Source organism: Leptodactylus fuscus, chromosome 5 (genome assembly GCF_031893055.1).
Source record: "Leptodactylus fuscus isolate aLepFus1 chromosome 5, aLepFus1.hap2, whole genome shotgun sequence".
Taxonomy (NCBI): domain Eukaryota; kingdom Metazoa; phylum Chordata; class Amphibia; order Anura; family Leptodactylidae; genus Leptodactylus; species Leptodactylus fuscus.
This window is the reverse complement of record NC_134269.1, coordinates 88132736-88156478: the sequence shown is the minus strand read 5'-3', so window position 1 is coordinate 88156478 and position 23743 is coordinate 88132736. Positions and strand designations below refer to the sequence as shown.

General features: G+C 41.0%; 1 protein-coding gene across 1 annotated transcript in view; it reads right to left on the bottom strand.

The window, feature by feature from the left end:
• Positions 1-23600, bottom strand: part of LOC142203108 (dual oxidase 1-like) — a 64946-nt gene extending 41346 nt beyond the window's left edge. Inside the window, exons 1-8 of the mRNA XM_075273600.1 lie at positions 23533-23600; positions 19299-19365; positions 8569-8652; positions 6757-6915; positions 3461-3648; positions 1794-1995; positions 614-780; positions 437-497 (exon numbers count right to left, since the gene is read on the bottom strand). Coding sequence (XP_075129701.1) covers positions 437-497; positions 614-780; positions 1794-1995; positions 3461-3648; positions 6757-6915; positions 8569-8652; positions 19299-19350 — 913 coding nt within the window. The 5' untranslated portion in view covers positions 19351-19365; positions 23533-23600. The remainder of the gene's footprint in view (positions 1-436; positions 498-613; positions 781-1793; positions 1996-3460; positions 3649-6756; positions 6916-8568; positions 8653-19298; positions 19366-23532) is intronic.
• Positions 23601-23743: the final 143 nt, after the last annotated feature.

The window sequence follows — 23743 nt, the reverse complement described above, 5'->3', positions numbered from 1 at the left end:
TGTCAGTGGATGTTTCAGTAGCATTTTGCACCTGTCCTTTCTCTATCATAAACTGCAATGGAGTCTGCTTGTATCCTGCACAGGCATGTTTCACATGCTATTGGGTAAGTGTGGACTTTTTCTGTGAAATGTAGCTATGGAAAACACTATAAAATCCAGAAGAAAAATAGTCACTACTTCCTTGATTTCAATGATCTGTGACCTGGAAAAATCAACTTTAAACAATGTCTTTAACTTGTCAAGGAAGTTAGTTGTGGCTTTCACCCTATCCTTTTTATTTTATAGTAGTGCGATCTATAAAAAAATCTTATAAGAGTTTGTAGTTCAAGGCTGAGGGATTTTTTTTTTCGATTTAGTTCAAGTGGGTTGTTGATTCAGAAGTATGTAAATTTTTTACTGTTTTTTTCATGTTTTGCTATTATTGACTATTACGTACCATTATACCGTGTCACACCTTGTGGCAAAAATTTAGGTAGCCATTCGTAAAACACAATATTCTAAAAGACAAATATACACCAAATATGATAAATAAAATATAGTTTCAATTCATATGTATGTTATACTTATTATTCAACAATGATGTTGTATTTAGTGAGGTGTTAATAAACATTACCTGAAATACAGCAGTTACCCATTTCCTTGCATTCTGAAACAAAACCTCATCCGACCAATCATTATGCTCCTTCGCCAGTTTTTCTGCTATATGATTGTGGTACCGGAACCAAACAAGGCTCACTGCTTGGATAAATGGGCTTTCATTCGCCATAGCATTGCCAAAACCTATTGTATACATCCAAACAAAAGCATATGAATTTTAGATGTAGGAGATATTCGGAAACCAAATGCTCATAAATTCATAAAAATGACCAAAAAAAAAAAAATGCTAAAAGACCTACAAACATAACCAAAGAAAATGATGGCTAGTGATCGTACATAACTCACCAGTTTTGAGATTTCATTAATAAATAATATAGGGGCAGATTTACCTTTCCTATCTAATATTTAGGTTGCGCACCTAGATCAGGCAGCCTGGAGATGCACTTCATTTATCATAGTATGTCCCGCACTGGCTCACACTATACAGATTAGGCCTGGTTCACATCTACATTCAGTAATCCATTCAGGGAGTCCACATGGGAACCCCCGAATGGAATACCAAACACAGATGTGAACCAGACCTTAGACGCTTTGGTCTAACTTTAAAGTACCTATTGGTTGTTACCGATCACAGCTTTTAGCGGAGGGTGCTGGTTGTATTATACAGTCGGCATCCGCTGTGTATGGAGAGGGCTCTGCTCCTGAGCCTTCTCCATATACCCATTCACACCTAATCATGTACACGTATGTGATTTTGTGTGAAGGGATTAAAAATGAATGAAACTGGCCATGTTTTATTTTTAAATGTCCATTTTTCATTAGTTTTGCTACGGTAAGTGGAAAAAAAAACATATGACCATTGGTCTTTTTCTTATCCAATCCACTCATCTGTTTTTAAAACTGATCCCCTAGAAACCATAGGCCAGAAAAACTGAAAAAAAGAGGACAATCAATTCTATAACTAACATTATTTACTGTTAGCTTTGCACAAGGTGGTGAGCATGGCGAGAATCGAGGCTTGTGGCATCTGTTACATGTCTGTTTTTCACATGGGGACTTAAATATTCCTCAACATGTGCACTGACATAAAGACTAAAATTCATAATAAAATTACTTGCAACATTTTATAGTGCCTTACACAGGCACATATTGAAAAAAAATTATTTTTGGAAAGATTGTACTGTATATCCGCTTACCATATATTCCTTTATCTCCAGTTTTCCCTGTTGAGGGGTCTTTAATCCTCCACATAGGAAGACTTGGTGTGGTATATGGTGGAAAAAACCCTTCTGGTTCAGTAGCCAGTTTTCCCCCAGAGAAACTTCTTAGAGCATCACACCAAGAATGGGACGTTCCATAGATTGAGCTGCCATCTATCCAGGCAGTTACTGTATTGATCTAGAAAATGATACACTTCAGCAGATACTCCAATGGTCATCAATTACATGCATGCAGTTGCTATTATAAGGTGGTGAACAGTACTACTCTGTCTAGGGTCAGTATTCTTGTATACTGAGCACTTCAGGCCCCCACAGCAGCTGATCAGTGGAGGTGTCAAGTGTTGGACCCCCAATGAAACTGATATTGTTTATCGGTCTGTCCTAATTATAGAACAGCAATGTATAAGTGTTGGACAACCCTTTTAAGACATGTGACCAATGAAAGTGACATATCATGGCCTGTGAAGCAGAAGCGGTGCACAGGGAATGCTGCTGTCACTTTAACCAGCTAATCCATGGAAGGCCATGGAACTTCAATTGATGACCTATCCTAAGGATATGTCACCAATAAAAGGTACTGAAAAAAAAATCTTTAAAGGAATCCTATCATTCAGACAACATTTTTTCTAAGTACCACGTCGGAATAGCCTTAAGAAAGGCTATTCCTCTCCTACCTTTTGTTGTCTTCTCCGTGCCGCCGTTCGCCTACAATCCCGGTTTGTCTCGTTATGCAAATTAGCTCTCTCGCAGCACTGGGGGCGGGTCCCAGTGATCGGACAACACTGGGGGCGCCCCAATGCTGCGAGAGAACTCTCTCCAGCGCTGCCTCCATCTTCGTCAGGAGCGTCCTCTTCATTCTCTTCTTCCAGCGGTGTCTTCTTACTTCTAGGCCTCGGGCAGAGCAGAATGGCATGCCCACAGGCCCCGAGAAAATGGCCGCTTACAATACTATGCAAGCGGCCATTTTCTCGTGGCTTATGGGTATGCGCAGTCTGCTCTGACCAAGGCCGGAGGCCTCAGAAGTTACAAGCCACCGCTGGAAGAAGAGGCTGAAGATGACGAGGCTGAAGAAGAGGAGGCGGCGCTAGAGAGAGTTCTCTCGCAGCATTGGGGATGCCCCCAGTGCTGTGAGACAGCTAATTTACATACCGTCAAGAACCAGTATTGTAGGCGAACGGCGGCACAGAGAAGGTAGGAGAAGAATAGCCTTTCTTAAGGCTATTCCGACGTGGTAATAGAATTTTATTCTCTTATTAAAAGAGGACTTATTTAAAGGGTTATTTCAAACTTAAACAATTATGGCACATCCCACCACTGGGACCGTAAACTTTCTAAAGAACAGAGGTCTTTCAACCCCCAATCTCATGTGGTGAGACTGTATTGACCACCAAATTGATGTGGACAGTGAATGGAAAAGTGAATCTCTCAATTCACTTCTAGAGAAGTCACATTAACATCTAAGCCATATATTATATTATTGTTGAAAACGTGACATTATTTTTACATCATGAACTTTTGTTATTGTCTTATGAACAAACTCTTTTCTTGAGGGTAAACAAATGTCCTTCCATTGTAGCTATAAAAAGTGAAATGACTTTATTGGCGTATTTACTGCATAGTTCATCCTACGCCGACTGTATTACCTGCTCTCTTGGGCTGTTGGGACTTTTTCCTGTATCCTGAGACCACTGTATTCTTTGGAATGGCAAAACCACATTGCCTTTCCCTGCAGGATCAAACACTGAGTCTCCAGGAGGAATATGAATATTTAGAAATTCAGGTGGACATGCCGGCATTTCTGTAGATACTATTTCTGAGAGGACATGAAATCCTGAAAGACAAAAGGTAATCTCCATGTATAGTTACACGTTTCTAGTCATTTCACATTACAGTGCAGCATTATTTTTACATCTTAAGATCTGAAAACCAGACAGATTGGATCTTCCATTTTATTAACCCCTTCCTAGACATTTTTTGATTTTCAATGTTTTTGACTCCCTGCCTTCCATGATCCATAACATTTTATTAGTTCACAGAGCCGTACGAGCACTTAATTTTTGAAAAACAAATTTCACTTTTGTAGCAGTACCATTTAATATTCCTTACAACGTATTGGGATGTTGGGAAGAAATTCATGGGGTGGAATCAAAGAAAAACTGCATTTGTGTGACTTTCTTCTGGGCTTTGTTTATACAGCGTTCACTATGCAGCCGAAATGACATATCTTCTATTGGTTGGTACAATTCCAGGGATACCAAATTTATATCATTTTTTAATGTTTTAACTAGAGATGAGCGAACAGCGTTCCATCGAATTGATATTCGATCGAATATCAGGCCGTTCGAGGTATTCGATTACAATCGAATACCACGAGGCAAACGCACTAAAAATTCGTATCCCCTCTCACCTTCCCTGGTGCTTTTTTTGCACCAATAACTGTGCAGGGGAGGTGGGACAGGAACTACGACAATGGAGGCATCGAAAAAAAATCGTAAAATGTAATTGGCTGGCTAAATCAGGTGACCTCCAATGTATACAAATAGTGGATTTAATATCCGGGACATATGAGACTTTGAACTATGTGACTGTGAGACAGGGATAGATGTACAGGCAGGGTTAGCTAGTGATTACCTTTATTTAGGTGGGAATGTTACTCAAACAGCTCTTTGGGGCTCTATCTCGTCGGGATCCCTGTCAGCTTGCGATATGCGTGAGCTGACTTTTTCCCATAAGAATGCATTGACCAGCGATGTTTGGCCGAATGCCATACAGAGTACAGCATTCGGCCAATCAACGCTGGTTCTGCCGGAGGAGGCGGAGTCTAAGATCAGTCCACAGCAGTCTCCATTCTGGTCCGATCTCAGATGTAGCAGTGTTGAGCGCACAGCTCTGCTACACCGGAGATGTAGCAGAGCTGGCTGTGCGCTGAGCTCTGCTACACCCGAGATGTAGAAGAGCTGATTGTGCGCTCAGCTCTACTACATCCAGAGATGTAGCAGAGCTGAGTGTGCGCTGAGCTCTGCAACATGCAGAGATATAGCAGAGCTGAGTGTGTGCTGAGCTCTACTTCATCCAGAGATGTAGCAGAGCTGAGTGTGCGCTGAGCTCTGCAACATGCAGAGATATAGCAGAGCTGAGTGTGTGCTGAGCTCTACTTCATCCAGAGATGTAGCAGAGCTGAGTGTGCGCTGAGCTCTGCAACATGCAGAGATATAGCAGAGCTGAGTGTGTGCTGAGCTCTACTTCATCCAGAGATGTAGCAGAGCTGAGTGTGCGCTGAGCTCTGCTACATCCAGAGATGTAGCAGAGCTGAGTGTGCACTGAGCTCTACTACATCCAGAGATGTAGCAGAGCTGAGTGTGCGCTGAGCTCTGCTACACTAGAGATGCATCTCTGGATGTAGCAGAGCTCAGCACACACTCAACTCTGCTACATCTCAGGTGTAGCAGAGCTGTGCGCTCAACACTGCTACATATGAGATCAGACTGTGGACCGATCTTAGACTCCGCCTCCTCCGGCACTCAGAGCTCTGCTACATCTCTGGTGTAGCAGAGATCAGCGCACACGCAGCTTTGCTACATCTCTGGATGTAGCAGAGCTCAGCACACACTCAGCTCTGCTACATCTCCGGTGTAGCAGAGCTGTGCGCTCAACACTGCTACATCTGAGATCGGACCAGAATGCAGACTGCTGTGGACCGATCTTAGACTCCTCCAGCAGAACCAACATTGATTGGCCGAATGCTGTACTCTGTAGGCATTCGGCCAATCAACGCTGGTCAATGCATTAGAAGGAAAAAGTCAGCTCCCGCATATCGCAAGCTGAAAGGGATCCCGACGAGATAGTGGCGTAATACAGGTACTTGGGCATGTTAGATGGCCCCAGGCATGCTTCCCCTGCTGTCCCAGTTGCATTCCAGGGTGTTGGCATCATTTCCTGGGGTGTCATAGTGGACTTGACTCTCCTGAGTCGAAGTGTGGCTTCCCCTGAAACAAAGCATTTTTCCCCATAGACTATAATGGGGTTTGATATTAGTTCGAATAGTTGAATATTGAGGGACTATTCGAAACGAATATCGAATCTCGAATGTTTCACTGTTCGCTCATCTCTAGTTTTAACCCCTTAAAAAATACAAAACTTGCTTAAAGAGGCGAGTATAGCCAATTGGTGCATAATATTTTTACATGCACACCTGCTTAACAGAGGTACTTATTAACTATTATGCATAGCCTTGTACTGGTAAGCCCACGGCGTAAATGCTGCAGGAAAAATCGTGGCATTTTACAGTAACTGCAAAGTGGATGGAATTCTTGCAAATCCCATGCCCACTTTGCATTAAAAACCGCAGCGCGGACATGCTGCAAATTCCAAAACTGGCACGGTTTTGGAAATCGCAGCATGTCATTTATATCTATGGAAACACCAGAGGCTTCCCCGTAGATATAATTGTAATAGAAAGTCAGCGAACTTTCTGTTTAAAGAGCTACGGGAAGAACCGCAATGCATTCCTGCTGCGTTTTTCCCCCCAGCGCTTTAAACAAAAAGCTCGGCGTATCGTCCTGTGGGGCCTTAGCTATAAGCGGCTTTTTGGCCCCAGTTTTTAATGGTGTTTAATAGATAGTGATCTGTCAGGCTAGTTTTCTATCTTCATATCACATAACAGTGTGAATACATATCAAATATTATATTCTTGAATCATTGCTGTGATTGGTCCAAAAAACTGCATAGAAGACTACATGTGTGATCTCAGCCTTATCGTGGCAAATTTCCATTGTAAAAAGGTATTTTATACAAGCTCTACATTCCTACACATCCTCTTCATTAGATAACGCTAACACAACATCAAAATATCTGCTCTTTCATCATATACAAATACAGGCCAAGTCTAATAGGCATTGCGTAACAAAAGTTACCGATAATATACTGATTTTTGCCTCACCAAAAAATACTGCCATCACTGTCAATTGAGAAAGTGAAGTGTCAGCGTCTGCCTTCATTAATTCACTGATTTTCCGTGGATTTGGCAGCCCAGGTTCTGTTGCCACTTGATAAACTCCATCAGAGTAACTCGCTGGGATGTTCCGCATCAGTTTAGAACCTGTTATTTAACAACAGAAATAGCATTTCATAGCTTTAGACAGAACAGGCCACTTCGATATTCAGAACATTCTAATCTTTACATTTAGAATAATGGACATTATCTTATGTCGAATGACGGTTAGTTTCCAAAATGTATAAAATGTGCCAAATATGTTATATCATACCTTACTAGAGAAAATAGGTAAAAACCCTAAATTAGAATTTCAAGTTCCTTTTACATTTCTGTGTTAAATTCTGTGATGATAAATCATATAATAAATATACAGTACTTTTTTGATACATGGCACCAAATGTCCTGCATCCCTTCACCCATAGAGTTATATAGCAGCCATTATAAAGGAAACTTAGAAGCTTATAATATACTATTATATTATTGTGTTTGATGCATGCCGTATGCTGTAGACTCCTAAGCTTCCCCTAGATGTGGCTGTGAGCAGCCAGAATGATATTATCTAAGGCTGGGGGGCCAATGTGGCATAAAGGCAATGTCTGGCCATGGCGGAATTCAACATTGCAGCATATCTGCTGCGCGTATCTTTCTACAATTTCCAAAACCGTTGCGGTTTTGGAAATCGCAGCATGGTCAATTATACCTACAGAAACACCGGTGTTTCCATAAAGGTATAATTGAAGCAGAAAGTCTGCAGAGGTTTCCTTTCATTTTCTATGATAAGGCTCTTTGGGAAAAGCTGCAATGCTTTCCTACTGTGGCTCTTCCAGCAGTGCTTTTTCATTGTGGCTCGCCATGTGGGGCCTTACCCTTAAAGAAACATTAGCTGGTCTTTAACATATTTACACAGAACATCATTTAAAATGGTTGAGAGGTTAGGTTTTTTTGTTTTGTTTTGTTATATGATTGCCAACAATTCTCTCTTGGGGTTTTAGCATCAGTTGTTCTCACTTTGCTATCGTCCCATAAATCCCTATTTATTAAGGTAAAGCGATATATGTATGGAGCATAATTTAGGCTGTGTCTGCATTCAATTTCATTTTTAATTAAAAAATTTTTCCCATCAGGCTAATAAAGTAAAGAAACTTGCTTAAATTTTTATGTTATAGTGAACCTGTCAGGTGTTGTTTCCACCCTAAACTGTCCCCAGCTTGTGCAGTATAAAGTAATGACTTTTCCTATGTTGCCCCTTACTAAGCTTTCTGTTGGTAATAAGGGTATGTTCACACGGAGGAAAAGGTCGCATTGGCATTCTCTCGTGGCATTCCGCTCCTGATTAGGCCTAAATGAATAGGCTCAATCAGGAGTGTGTCTGGAGCCGCGGATGCTGTGGCTGAATCAGCTGCGGATTCCACGGCAAGATAAGGCATCTCGCCTTTTTCTGCTACTAGCTAGCGGGGAAAAAAAGTGAGTGACTACCATTGACTTTAATGGGAGCCGTTTTTTGCAGGTGGATTTAAGATGGAAAAACACTTAACAGGAAATGTATCATAATAGTTCATATTAATTCACATGAATTTTCATATCTAAAGTGTTAATGATCCTTGTAAACATAGAAGTCATGATATCAGAATGAATAAGCTTAATATGTTTTTACAATTGTAAGGGACTCCTAGGTCATAAAAATAAAAAATGTTTTATATATATATATATATATATATATATATATATATATACACACACACCAGTCTTATGTCTTACCTTTGGAGCCCATGTTGTGATATGCTAGATTATTATACCAACCATCATAACGTTGTACTTCCCAATTCAATTTCGTTTCTGCACCTGTTAAAGAAAGAGTCATATATCTGTAACAATGTATCATTTTGTAATTTACTGAGAAGTGACCCCTAAAACATATTTGTTAGTAACTAAATAAATAAAATAGGTGCAACCGACTAAAAAATTAACAGTGATTTGGATATATGGCCAGCATCAAACCCGTTCCTCAATATACGGCTGATGATGCCTAGAGACAATTTCAACCCCCCCAGGCCCATGTTAATTCTGATAAATATACCATGTGTCAACCTAGAGCTAACTGATTAGGGACAGACATCGTGTCTCTTCTCAATATGATTATTGCCCAGGGCTAAACTATGAGCATGCACCAGAGTAGTGATAACTCAACTCTCAGCTAGGATTTCGAGAGACTAAGATGTCCCAATGTAACTAAAAACACAAAATTCGTTGTCGGAATTGTGTCTTTGTTTTGCCTATATAATTCAAAGGACACAGGCCACTTGCCACACACCAGACCCTCAGTTAGACAGTTGAAAAAAACTGTAGATGCCGAGACAAATTCCTTGCTTTATTCACGAATCTACATGCTCGATAGGACCCACATCGGAAAGTACCCACAGGATGATTAGATCCCAACTAGAGATGAGCGAATACCGTTCGATCAAGTAGATATTCAATTGAATATTAAGGTATTCGAGCTATTCAATTCCAATTGAATACCACGTGGTAAACGCAGTAAGAATTCGTATGCCCTCCCACCTTCCCTGGTGCTTTTTTTGCACCAATAACTGTGCAGGGAAGGTGGCTCAGGAAGCAGGAAATCGTAGACATAAAAAAAAATTAGGAAAAAGTCATTGGCTAAATCAGGTGACCTCAGATTTATAAGAATAGTGTCAGCCATATTCGTGTCAGATGCGGTTTGGTGAGATAGGGAGAGACATTGTATTGAGGGTGATATAGAGTTTAGACACTGCTAGGCAGGAAAAATTACAATCAACAGCTCTTTTCAGAGCTACACTGCAGGAACAGTGTATACATACACTGAACCTGCCAAAGATGCGTCAGGGTAGCATCAAGGGACATGACCCTCGTCATTAGCACAAGGGGATGAGGAAGGGGACGTGGACGTGGAAATCCAGCTGGGGATCCAGTCCACAGTCCAGCTACTTGAGGGGGGCTGCCAGCAGTGCCCCTCATCATTAGCACAAGGGGACGAGGACAGGGACGTGGACGAGGAAATCCAGCTGGGGATCCAGGCTGCAGTAGTTCGACTGCAAATCCAATTATCTACTGGAGAGAGGCAGCCAGCAGTACCACAACATCAAGCAGGGTGCAGGGTACCCCGCTGACGAGGCCTGAGCACCAGGAACCTATGCTAGAGTGGATAGCAGATATTGTGGACCCGCAACCAGCATGTCCCATCCGTAGTACTGACGAGACACAGTTCCATGTGTCTGTACCAGCACACAAGTTCCTCGTCCTCCGCCTACTCAAATAGTTACAAAAAAAAAAACATTAATGTTTTAGGGCTCACCCCAAGGGCCTGAAAAATAATTTTTTAGAGCTCACCCCAAGGGCCAAAAACTAAAACTCTGCTGGTGCAAGGATCTACTTTCCCCAAAGGCCAAAAAAATAAAACACTGCTGGTGCAAGGCTCTACTCACCCCAAGGGCCAAAAAGTAAAACACTGCTGGTGCAAGGCTCTACTCACCCCAAGGGCCAAAAAGTAAAACACTGCTTGTGCAAGGCTCTACTCACCCCATGGGCCAAAAAGTAAAACACTGCTGGTGCAAGGCTCTACTTACCCCAAGGGCCAAAAAAAATAAAACACTGCTGGTGCAAGGCTCTACTCACCCCAAGGGCCAAAAAGTAAAACATTGCTGGTGCAAGGCTCTACTCACCCCAAGGGCCATAAAAATAAAACACTGCTCTTGCAAGGCTCTGCTCACCCCAAGGGCCAAAAAGTAAAACACTGCTGGTGTAAGCCTCTAGTCACCCCAAGGACAAAAACTAAAACTCTGCTGGTTAAAGGCTCAATTCACCCAGAGGGCCTAACATTCTGCTGGTTAAAGGCTCAACTCACCCAAAGGGCCTAACATTCTGCTGGTACAATGCTCAACTCAATTAAAGGTGCAACGTTTAGATGGCTTCTTTCCAAACCGAGGGTGATTCCTTTCGATAACATCTGATGGCTGTTTCTAGCCCTGATTATCCTGGTTGATCTTGTTCAGTAATGAGGCCAGGTCAGCATGAGGATCTTCTACGTTAGATTGTCCATGCCCACTAATGTGCATGAATACTCAATCACAGTAAATGTTCTTATTTTACTCCAATTCAATCTCTGAATGAACTGCTCTGAAAGATGGCCTAGGCACTGCTGCAATGGCAATCACTGGCTTTTCCTGTTCTGGTTCCAAAGAATCTTGTGTCTTACTTGAAGAAGAGACAATCTTAGTCTGACTGCTGGTTGCTTGTGCTGCAGCATTTGGAGTTGGGTCTGTCAGCCTTGTGATGAACTCCTCATTCTGGATCCCATTACTTTCAACAGTCTCTAAACTCTTTTGACACTTTGAATTTTGTTCAGTTCCAAAGGACTCTGTGTTTATATTTGGCTCAGTGGCAGCTCCAGAACATGCCTTGGAAGCAAGGTTTCCTTTAGTGGCTCCATCTCAGCAGGATGATGATGATGATGATGATGGTGAAGCTTGGTTAAATCTGGTGTGGGACAGGAACGTGGTTTCTGATCTACATCTAAAGTACTGGAGCATGTTGTTTGGACTATTAACACCTGATCAGAACCCTGTAGAGGTAATGTAGAGTCCGATATTAGAGGACCATTACCGGTAGTAGTGGTTGCAGCCAATTCTCCACCTTTGTGGTCCTCTAAATAAAAGTTACCCCCAGGACTTGATGCCAAAAAGTTATCAATTTCCCAATCAAAATCAAGGTCAATGTCTGGGTCCTCAGTCCAATCCACTGCATCAATCCCACACAATGAGAGTGATGGTTCTGGAACCACCATTTTAGGGGCTAAGAATTTTAAAGGGACTAACACTCTGCTGGTGCAAGGCTCAACTCACCCAAAGGGCCAACAAATCTCTGCTGGTTAAAGGCTTAACTCACCCAAAGGGCAAAAAACTGCTGGTGCAAGGCACAACTCACTTAAAGGGCCTAAAACAATACTTGTAAAAGGCTCAAGTCACCTCAAGGACCTCAATCTCTGCTGGTAGCTCAGCTTAAGGGACTCTAACTTAATTTGGAAGGGCTCTCGTTAAGGGCCAGAAAAGTGATTTTTGAAGGTCTTACCACATCACACACACACACACACACACACACACACACACATACACAATGACATTTAAGGGTGGGGGCTGTTGGATTTCCCATTGCATATGCCATCTGTGGTTGTCATGGGTAACATGATTTAAAGGGGTGCATGCTAATGGTTCTTTAGCTTTAAATTTGTCTTTCTGTCCATACTATTGTGGAAGAAGTATTTTTCAACTTTCATAGAGGTTCTATTGAGTTTGGAAAGTGTCTAGTTGATAGTAGGGTAATACTGGAACTTGGGCGTGTTAGATGCCCCCAGGCATGCTTCCCCTGCTGTCCCAGTTGCATTCCAGAGATGTTGGCATCAATTCTTGGGGTGTCATTGTGGATTTGATTTCACAGGTTGGAGACAACTGTGAACCAATCTGTCCCCCAAATTGCAACCCCTACGAAAGGTAATGGATGGTCTATCAGGAATGACATCCTTGATCTCAAAATCTTGTTTAAGGATGTCCCAGAACTGATGAAGTTCCTGATATAGACAACCGGACTGATGATCAAATGTACCGATCAGCCGTACCTATCACCATCAGTCTTGACACGTGGCATCAGTAGTTCTGATCTCTGAATCTCACGGACATATTTCCAGGACCTATCCCATATGTAAAAGAAATCACTGTTCTGACAGCTCAGTGTATCATATTCCTCCATAGTGTAACAATTACTGCGGCCCCACATTACATATTTCCTGAGAAGGAACTTTCTCTATCTGAACATCTTGTGTCCATTAAAGAGGTCTTCAAACATTTGACAAAACTTGTAAATGGGATTGCCACTGAAAGACCCTTTCCCTGGTTTCATAGATCCTCCAATACTCAAAGACATGCCAAATATCCCCTTTCAATACCAATATCATGGCAATACTTGTCTTCTATGACTTTCATAAATTTAGCCCACCTCAATTTCCTTGTGAAGAGGGCTAAGTCTTTGACCCAATTAAAGAGATCAAATCTCGTGGTGGGGACAAAGGACAACCCTTTACATAAAACTGACAACTGTGTTACACTAATTGCAATGAGGACTAGGGAAAGGAATACACAGCCCAAACAGAAAATTCTTCTTGAAACATATACTTAGAATGTCCTGATAGCAGTTAACAAATCTTGCCACGGAATTGACACACTAAAATGCTTGGAATCATACAGTCCCAATGAATCAAATAAGATGACACATGTCCAATGCAATGAAAACATCCAAACGCATTATGTGTACAATTCACACTCACGGTTCAGGAAATGCACAAGTTCGGGTGCACGGAAAGTAAAGTCCCCGTCGACTCGGAGTGTTGATGCAAAAGGTGAAGAATCCAGCATCCACGATAATAAAAATTGAAATTTCTTTATTGTCTCAAAAGTTAAAAAACAAAAGTTAAAAAACATCCGTCCAACACACCACAGGTGATCCCCACCCCAACACACCGAGCAACAAGAGTGACGTCAGCTGACGCGTTTCAGCACGTACGTGCCTTAGTCATAGCCTCATGACGTGACTAAGGCACGTACGTGCTGAAACGCGTCAGCTGACGTCACTCTTGTTGCTCAGTGTGTTGGGGTGGGGATCACCTTTGGTCTGTTGGACGGATGTTTTTTAACTTTTGAGAAAGAAAGAAAGAAATTTCAATTTTTATTATCGTGGAAACTGTGTTACACTCCTTGTGGACAAATTGATGACCTGAATTCCACAATCAGAGGTGGTCACTCCAGTAAACTTGGGATCACCAGAGAATGTCTTGGCCTTATGAATAGCACTCTTTAGGGATTTAGAGATTTGAGTCAAATTCACACTCTCCTCTTGCAAAAGCAGTGAGATCAATCGCAAGGAAGATTCAGTTATCTCCTTTTCCCTGGCAGTGCAAAGGCTCACAGATCTAACATGTTTAGCAGGCTGAACAGGGTTCCTCTGTCCCCCAGGTACAACTTTATGATTGAGGTAATTAGTTAACCCCTGCACCTCCCACCAACACTTAACATATTCTCTATAAGTTTTTGTCAAATGTGACAGTCACCGTCAGTGATTTTGTTTGTCTTTTTACTCCTTATGAGTGGTTGTTATTTATATCCCTTACCTTATATATCTAAAATGATTGGATTTTTATGAGATGCTATGAATGCAGATAGGTGGTTGGAGGAGGCACTGGACATATTTTCTTAGAGGGAACATATATGAACATCTTGTCTCCATTAAAGAGGTCTTCAAACATTTGACAAACTTATAGAGAATATGTTAAGTGTTGGTGGGAGGTGCAGGGGTTAACTAATTACTAGAGATGAGCGAACACTAAAATGTTCGAGGTTCGAAATTCGATTCGAACAGCCGCTCACTGTTCGAGTGTTCGAATGGGTTTCGAACCCCATTATAGTCTATGGGGAACATAAACTCGTTAAGGGGGAAACCCAAATTCGTGTCTGGAGGGTCACCAAGTCCACTATGACACCCCAGAAAATGATACCAACACCCTGGAATGACACTGGGACAGCAGGGGAAGCATGTCTGGGGGCATAAAAGTCACTTTATTTCATGGAAATCCCTGTCAGTTTGCGATTTTCGCAAGCTAACTTTTCCCCATAGAAATGCATTGGCCAGTGCTGATTGGCCAGAATACGGAACTCGACCAATCAGCGCTGGCTCTGCTGGAGGAGGCGGAGTCTAAGATCGCTCCACACCAGTCTCCATTCAGGTCCGACCTTAGACTCCGCCTCCTCCGGCAGAGCCAGCGCTGATTGGCCGAAGGCTGGCCAATGCATTCCTATGCGAATGCAGAGACTTAGCAGTGCTGAGTCAGTTTTGCTCAACTACACATCTGATGCACACTCGGCACTGCTACATCAGATGTAGCAATCTGATGTAGCAGAGCCGAGGGTGCACTAGAACCCATGTGCAAACTCAGTTCACGCTAATAGAATGCATTGGCCAGCGCTGATTGGCCAATGCATTCTATTAGCCCGATGAAGTAGAGCTGAATGTGTGTGCTAAGCAGACACATTCAGCACTGCTTCATCACGCCAATACAATGCATTAGCCAGTGCTGATTGGCCAGAGTACGGAATTCGGCCAATCAGCGCTGGCTCTGCTGGAGGAGGCGGAGTCTAAGGTCGGACCTGAATGGAGACTGGTGTGGAGCGATCTTAGACTCCGCCTCCTCCAGCAGAGCCAGCGCTGATTGGCCGAATTCCGTACTCTGGCCAATCAGCGCTGGCCAATGCATTCTATTAGCCCGATGAAGTAGAGCTGAATGTGTGTGCTTAGCACACACATTCAGCTCTACTTCATCGGGCTAATAGAATGCATTGGCCAATCAGCGCTGGCCAATGCATTCTATTAGCTTGATGAAGCAGAGTGTGCACAAGGGTTCAAGCGCACCCTCGGCTCTGATGTAGCAGAGCCGAGGGTGCACAAGGGTTCAAGTGCACCCTCGGCTCTCCTACATCAGAGCCGAGGGTGCGCTTGAACCCTTGTGCACACTCTGCTTCATCAAGCTAATAGAATGCATTGGCCATCACTGATTGGCCAGAGTACGGAATTCGGCCAATCAGCGCTGGCCAATGCATCCCTATGGGAAAAAGTTTATCTCACAAAAATCACAATTACACACCCGATAGAGCCCCAAAAAGTTATTTTTAATAACATTCCCCCCTAAATAAAGGTTATCCCTAGCTATCCCTGCCTGTACAGCTATCCCTGTCTCATAGTCACAAAGTTCACATTCTCATATGACCCGGATTTGAAATCCACTATTCGTCTAAAATGGAGGTCACCTGATTTCGGCAGCCAATGACTTTTTCCAATTTTTTTCAATGCCCCCGGTGTCGTAGTTCCTGTCCCACCTCCCCTGCGCTGTTATTGGTGCAAAAAAGGCGCCAGGGAAGGTGGGAGGGGAATCGAATTTTGGCACACTTTACCACGCGGTGTTCGATTCGATTCGAACATGGCGAACACCCTGATATCCGATCGAACATGTGTTCGATAGAACACTGTTCGCTCATCTCTACTAATTACCTTACTCATTAAATTGTACCTGGGGGACAGAGGAACCCTGTTCAGCCTGCTAAACATGTTAGATCTGTGAGCCTTCGTATTGCCAGGGAAAAGGAGATAATCTTCCCTTCAGTTGATCTAACTGTTTTTGGAAGAGGAGATTGTGAATTTGACCAAAATCTCTGAATCCCTACAGAGTGCTATTGATAAGGCTTGGAAGTTTGCTAGGAAGGAAAGAGCTGCAGCTCAATATAGAATGTTATATGAGCTTTATTAAGCAGTGAAAACACTTCCAATTCCAGCGTGACTTGTTAGAATTCAAAGAGAATAGGGCATATCAGCGACTCATTAGATCTGTGCCCATGAGTGATATTTCCCGAATGTGAGATTTCAGTCACTGATCGGGCACCTACATAGATCTAGGGACCCAGTAGTTAGACCAAAGAACCGTATTCCAACCAGTAACAGTACAAGGGACAAGGACAGGTTTGAAAGAGGTGTCTCAGGTGTGGGCTCTAGTAATCGTAGACCAACGGGAGGTGCTACTGATTTTTTTTTATCCCAGAGACCCTGGGATAGCCCAATACCTGTTGAAGGACCAGGCAGAGCCATCGGCTCAATAGGCCCGCCATCTACTGGAGTGATCACCTCTGATTGTGGACTTCAGGTCATCAATTTGTCCACAAGGAATGTAACAGAGGTAGTGTTATCAGCGTTACGTAAAGGGTTGTTCTTTTACCCCACCACGAGATTCGATCTTTTTAATTGGGTCAAAGACTTAGCCCTCTTCACGAGGAAATTGAGGTGGGATAAATATATGAAAGTCATAGAAGAGAAGACTTGCCATGATCTTGGTATTGAAAGGGGGGATTTGGCAAGTCTCCAAGTATTGGAGGATCTATGGGACCAGGGCCAGGGTCTTTCATTGGCAACCTCATTTACAAGTTTGCATGTTAAGAGAAGGGCTCTTCCACCATGTGACACAAGAAATATAAATATATTCGAGAAAATGATCAACATGTTGTCGTCACTTGATAGTTCACGAGTGCCGCTTAGCAATCTTTCTTCTTCCCAGGTACATGCATTGCTGGACTTAGAAAGGGATACGTCTATGATTTTGAAAGCCTCTGACAAGGGGGGCAACATAGTTCTCATCAACAGGGATGACTATGTTGCCATGTGTCTTAACATCCTCTTGGATACCAGCAGCTATGAGGTGCTACCTGGTGACCCTACTCCTGGTTATGTGACCAAACTGAACTTGATCTTAGATCAGGCTAAGTCGGAGTGCCTGATTAATAAGAGTGAATAGGAGTAAATGCGGCCCTGTGAGCCCCATGTCCCAATGCTTTACTGTCTTCCAAAGGTGCACTAGGGCTATGATCCACTCAAGGGTAGACCTATAGTCTCGGGCATTGGATGTTATTACAGAGGGGGCCAGCACATATTTACATCCAGTCTTGAGATCATTTGTGCTGGCCCTACCGTCCATGGTAATGTTAACAATTCAAGGAACAATGCTGCTCTCTTGCCATACAGTGTGTAGTGGTAGGTTTAGGTAGTGCAGTGATGTACATCATATGGCGGTTGAGCAGCATGGCATTGTTATTACCTGTAGCCATGCTGTCTCAGTGCAACTGATCTGCAGGGCTACTGGCAAGGGGCCTTAAAAAACAAATCCAGTTGTGGGCCCTACACATCCCTGTCTGACACAGAGAACAAGGAAGCAAAATAACTGTCCAAAGTTCACTATATTGAACCTACAATAATACTGTTTGAGATATCAGCCAACAAAACATATAACGTATAAATGTTTTGTTTGCCTAGAGTACAGTGACAAAAGATATGAAGTATGAGTGTTTTGTTTATCTAGAGAACAATAATGTTACACAATAACTATTAGCTGGATCTCAATAGATTTGTACAGACATGCGTCCTGTCTATACATTACTTAGCAACCCCATATAGTAGTTATTACAATCAATATGTCTATAAAAGCCATAACAACAATTGCAGCATAGAATCCACAAGGCCACTGAAGGAGTCCTATGGTATTTGCCAACAAGTCATTAGAATTAGATCATTTCAGTACTATAGATTGCGAGGTAAAGTCTCCATCAGATTTGTTTTTTCAGCACACCCCACAGTTGCTAGATTTGATTGAGATCTGGAGTATTTTGGGTTAACACCTTGAATACTTTGTCATGGTTTTCAAGCTATTTTTATAGTGTGAAAACAAATATCATCTGCACCTTCTCAATAATCAAATTTTAGCTGTAGATGGTAGACAGAGGTCAACATAGGCACTCACACCAGTTTTTGGCTATGCAGCCCTATACATTTCAAGTTGACAAGCTAAAGACCAATTGTGTAGACTTCAAGTTGACAAAGTAATGACCAGCTATGCACTGAGTTGTTATGCGCTGTGTGTCCTGACAGCTTTCTATCATAGTCACCAATAACTTTTCAGCAATTGCTACTACAGTAATTGGTCCATGGGATCAGACCAGATGGGCAAACCTTTGCTTACTATATTGGGCACCCATAACCTTGACTCTGGGCCACCAGTTTTCTTCCTTTGACTATTTTACATAGGTGCTGAGCACAAAAAGATAATCATTGAAGAGAAACAAGGAAATAAAGATTGGCATTGTTCCTGGGTCCACAGAGAATATCACTGAGTCACAATATAGTGAGCTTCTCCAGAATCCTAGAAGTATTGCCAATCTATAATGCCTTTCTTTCTTTGCTTCTCTTCACTTTTGTTGGCGAATGGAATCCTCCAAAGGTTTCTGACTGCTCTCAATGAAGGTAGTAAGTTTCTGGCCTCCATTCCTCCATTGGTCCCCTACGTACAAAGTAAAGTTGTACTTAATTCTAGCACAACTGGAATAGGTGAGTTTATTTCTGTTCACCGATTCTGACATTATTTGCACATAACGATCTTGTTGCTTAAGCAACGTACTGTATATATACTGGGCGTATCTATCTATCTATTTATCTATCTATCTCCTATCTATCTATCTATCTATCTATCTATCTATCTATCTATCTATCTGTCTATCTGTCTATCTACCGTATCTATCTATCTATCTATCTATCTATCTATCTATCTATCTATCTATCCATCTATCTATCTATCTATCTATCCATCTATCTATCTGATCACTTTAACATAGAATTCTCTAGTGGAGTCTGCAGGCAGTTATAACTTTATTTATTTTTAATCTTTATCTTCACAGATCATTTGGAGCTCTATATAAGTAGAACAGAGCTCTGGTGTCTATAAAGCTACATTATAACGAATCACAGAATTTGGATCTGAAAACAAAATTCAGACAAAAATTGACATTAGCTTTAATAAATGTGATAAATGTACCTACCCAAGCACATCGACACATGGATAAATAAAAGCCAGATGTGTTTTCGGGTCATGATTGTTGTTGATACCTTGGAAAGAAATAGGCAATAAACTATAAAAAAAAAATGGCACTGCATAGCACAAACAGGTGCGGGATTACACAAGATGAAATATTTTATAACTGGGTAGAGCTTGTTGATCATTCAATCATTCAACTTTTGATTGTATTTCCCTGTGTGAGATGCCCTAGCATGTATAAATATGTCTGCTTCCTGTTACTCCTACATTCCTTTGCTGTATTATGTTGAGACTAAAGGATATATTTACCTTTGTGACACTAATATATCACAGTATTCTTTGATTCTTTGATACCTATATTTTAGTCTATGTATTTCTAGGCAGGAATGGCAAACAGTTTCTTTCATCAATTTGCAAAGCTACAATAGGGAAACTAAGTTCCTGGTAGCAGCACAGGATTATTGTCTTAATATTGTATTAATATATTTCCTGAATACAAAATAAACAGTATTATATGCACAAAGGGTCACTACAATTTCTTGGAAATTCAGTAAGAAGAGGAAGTCAGACAATTAATCAGAAGTTATGAAATATATATGCAATGTAACAAACATTACTTTGCATTACGGAAACATAGCTTTTTATGCTGCAGATTTTGCTGCAGTTTTTTGTAACCAAAGCCAGAAGTGGATTGAGCAGAAAAGAAGAGTAAGTTTGTATGTAAGTATGTTCACATGCCGGGAAAATGGATTCAGTGTGTGAACATACCGCGCAGCTAGTCACGACGGAACGCCGATGCAAAGCACTGTTCCGGCATTTCCATCTTGCCCTGCTGTAGTCTTTTGTTTTTGATATCTACTTTGTAATTTATGTCAATAAATTTACATTTATTTTACTTTTTTGGAGTGACTTATATTTATTAGACTATTTTGGTTTTAGTTTTTTGGTTCCTAATTGGGAGGGAGTCTTGCACTATGGCAAGATAGGGCAAGTTAGGGCATGTTGCTTCTCTTTTCTGCTACTAGCTAGCAGAAAAAAGAAGATAGTGGCTCCCATTGAAGTCAATGGGAGCCGTTTTTGGATGCAGATTTTGAGGTGGATTCTGTGTCAAAATCCGCTGCGAAAAAAAACTCTGTGTGAACATAGCCTAAGGATACTTCCTATATATTTCCCATTCCTTTTGTAGCCATTCTTGACTTTGGAACAAAAAAAAAAAAAAAGCAGCAAAATCTGCAACGAAAAGCTTCATTTCCTCAACGTGGGGCCTTCGCCTTAAACAGCTTTTGTTAAAAAGCTGTTGCAAGAAACATCAGGTTCAAATCTCTTTAATTCTGTCCTAGTTTGTTAAAGGACCAGAGCCTTGGACAAATGGACCACTAAAATAGTGAACATCTACGGAGCCTTATGGACCTCATTGACTATAATGGAATACACTGGTTGCCCATTGTTTTTAAATTGAAAGCACTGAATGTACAAGATTTTTTCTTCTGGAGATTTTAGGTGGACATTGTGACAGAGATTTGAACAGATGTATCTTTCTTCAGATTCAAGTTAAACTTTGCTCCATCTGTATTCAAGATCAAAGAATAAAGACTGACAATGGGCCTTTAGTGATATCCATGGAGCATAGAGACAATTATTGCATTTCATTAGGAAAGGTGATTCATTTATTACTAGTTACTTATTAGTCTTAAAGTGTAACGCCCTTTATATTTATTTATCAAATAATTTTTATTAATCAAATTGTGTAAATGGTGAACATTTATTATAAAATACTTATGTAACCCCTGTATCTTCCTTTTAATAGAAAACAGTCTGTAAAATTCTCTGCAGCAAACCTTTAACTGAGCTGTTACCAGGAATAATGTGTATACTTGCGAATTGCCAATGTGTGAGCTTTAAGATTTGCTAGAAGAAAAAGGAACCCATTGAAGTCAATGGGAGGCTTTTTTTTAGCGCTGAAATTCCACACCAAATTCCTCACCATTTTCCTCCATGTAAATGGACCCTCACTGTGGTTTTAATAAGTGACATCTCTGTTACCGGAATCTCAGGTTTCTTGTGATATAAAATCATATTTCTAGATGGTATAAAACCAGAGAAACAGCCATTTGATGTGACTATCCCCTTTTTACACAAGTGCTACAGCTCTATATACTGCATCATGTACAAGTGTGAGCAGATTCTTCCGGGCAATGTTTAGAGCATTGCCAGTGGAAACTTTACAGCCTGTTTTTTTTTTTTTTTTATTACAAGGAAGTTAGAGAGATTAAGTATATTATATAAACACACTTATGATGTCACCAAATTGTCTTAGAAAAAAAGACAGAGATAAGGGCTGGGCAAACAAAAATCAATGACAAGTAATAAAATTCATGGAATAGAAAAGCTTACATACATTCTGCATAATATGAAATAATTATTGCAGTAATGTTTGATACCCATGAATCAGACACCCATCAGTCTGTCCCATAGCTGATGTGATATTGGTTAGTGTCCAATTATTTTTCTCAATGCTGCGTACACATAGGCATTATGGGTTAAAATTTTAAAGAGTATACAATGAACAGGACAGATTTTGATTCATTTTGGAACAGATTGTACAAGTTCAAAATTCAGGGTCTGCACATCAGAACCAATGAAAAGTTAACAAGACATGACTCCAGTGTAAACTGAACCTTATATTTCCGTTCTGTTGGTTTTTGGGTTTGTATTGTTGTAAACCTCTATAACTCTATAACTCAATAATTTTGTGCATTTGATGTTTGTAAAGGTAAGGTATTCCCTAAGCTGCCCTTCACAGCTAACATAGAGGAAAACATTGGCAGATACATGTCAAAAGTCATCCATTTAATCTACAGAAATTACCTCCATTGTCACCTGCCTTTCCCTCATATGTGTTGTTATTCTTTGTAAAATGAAGAAGCTCTCATTTCTCTATAGCAGTGATGGCGAATCTATGGCACAGGTGCCAGAGGTGGCACTCAGAACTCTCTCCGTGGGCACCCATCTGTGGAACAGATTATACTGTGTGGGGGCCACCGTGGAGCAAATTGTACTGTGTGGGGGCCAATGTAAAGAAGATTGGACTGTGTGGGGGCCACTGTAGAGCAGATTGTACTGAGTGGGGACCCTTCACTATTTATATCACACAGTATCTGTGTTATAGCAAACATGTGATATTAGTACAGGCTGTTGGATGGTGACTATTAAACAGATCTGTGCGATGTAATTGGTGAACATTAATTGATACCAAAATGATACCAAATGAAGTGCAAAGTTGTTTGTATAATTGAAAGCTCAATAAAGCCCCATTCAAACGGCAATATTTTGCGCATCTGTAACTATCCACAATCGTGGATTCGCACAGTGTTAAAGTTAAATTGCCGTGTTGGCACTTAGTGATAATTTATTGGGTTTGGGTTGCAGTTTGGGCACTCGGTATCTAAAAGGTTCACCATCACTGCTCTATAGTGTTCACTTTTCTTTTCTTCCATATACTTTATATACATTCCTTGACTCTCCTCACTCTTTTTCCTGAGTGAGTCTACAGTAAACCTTATCTTATCTTATCTTTATCTATTATGATTTTCACCCACATCTAAGGACATTTCTTGGCCTTAAATCCTCTCAATCATTTTCTTATTAACTTTTCTGATGTATATTAGATAAGAACCTGAACCTAAATATTGACATTGTGTTGTATGGTCTCATTCACTTTCTAAACTTCACCATCAACTTGTGCAGCAGAATATATTTATGAATACGGCTTAATAATTATGATTATTGATATTTCTACAACAATACATTGGTCCTGGTGTTGTTCTGACATCACAATTGACATGCCTTGGGATAAACCTTGACTGAGATCTGACCTCCATTATCCCACTATTAATTGTACACTATTATATATTTATATTATATTATATATTATATATAGAAATGCAGTATATGAAAAAAACAAACAAAAAAACTGTCATTCTATAGATCAACTATAAATCTTTGGTGCAAAAGACCACATCAGACATGGCAACAAAAAGACATGTGTGTGACAGCAGCCTTAACATTGTAATATAATGATATTCTAACACAGTGTTAGGTTGCCCTCATGTGTTCAAAATGTAATAATTGCTGAAAATGTACTTTTTATTCCAATTAATCCAGCCCACATAAGATAGTAAACATACCTAGAAATGTTAGCAATAATCTATCAGTCTAATGAAGTTCAGTTAGCTCACCTCTGTTTGCAAATCTCAGCACAGGTATCTTGAAGTGTGCGGTCAGACACACCGGTATAATTGTGTATGTGACATTGTGAAGGAAGTTGGGAAGTAAAGTAGCCCTAGGGTTGGGCATCTGCCTTATTTGAATAATGTCTTCTATTGTTAGAACACAAGAGATAACACACTGACATTATATACCGCTTAGTAACTTGTCTCTCAAGGTTCT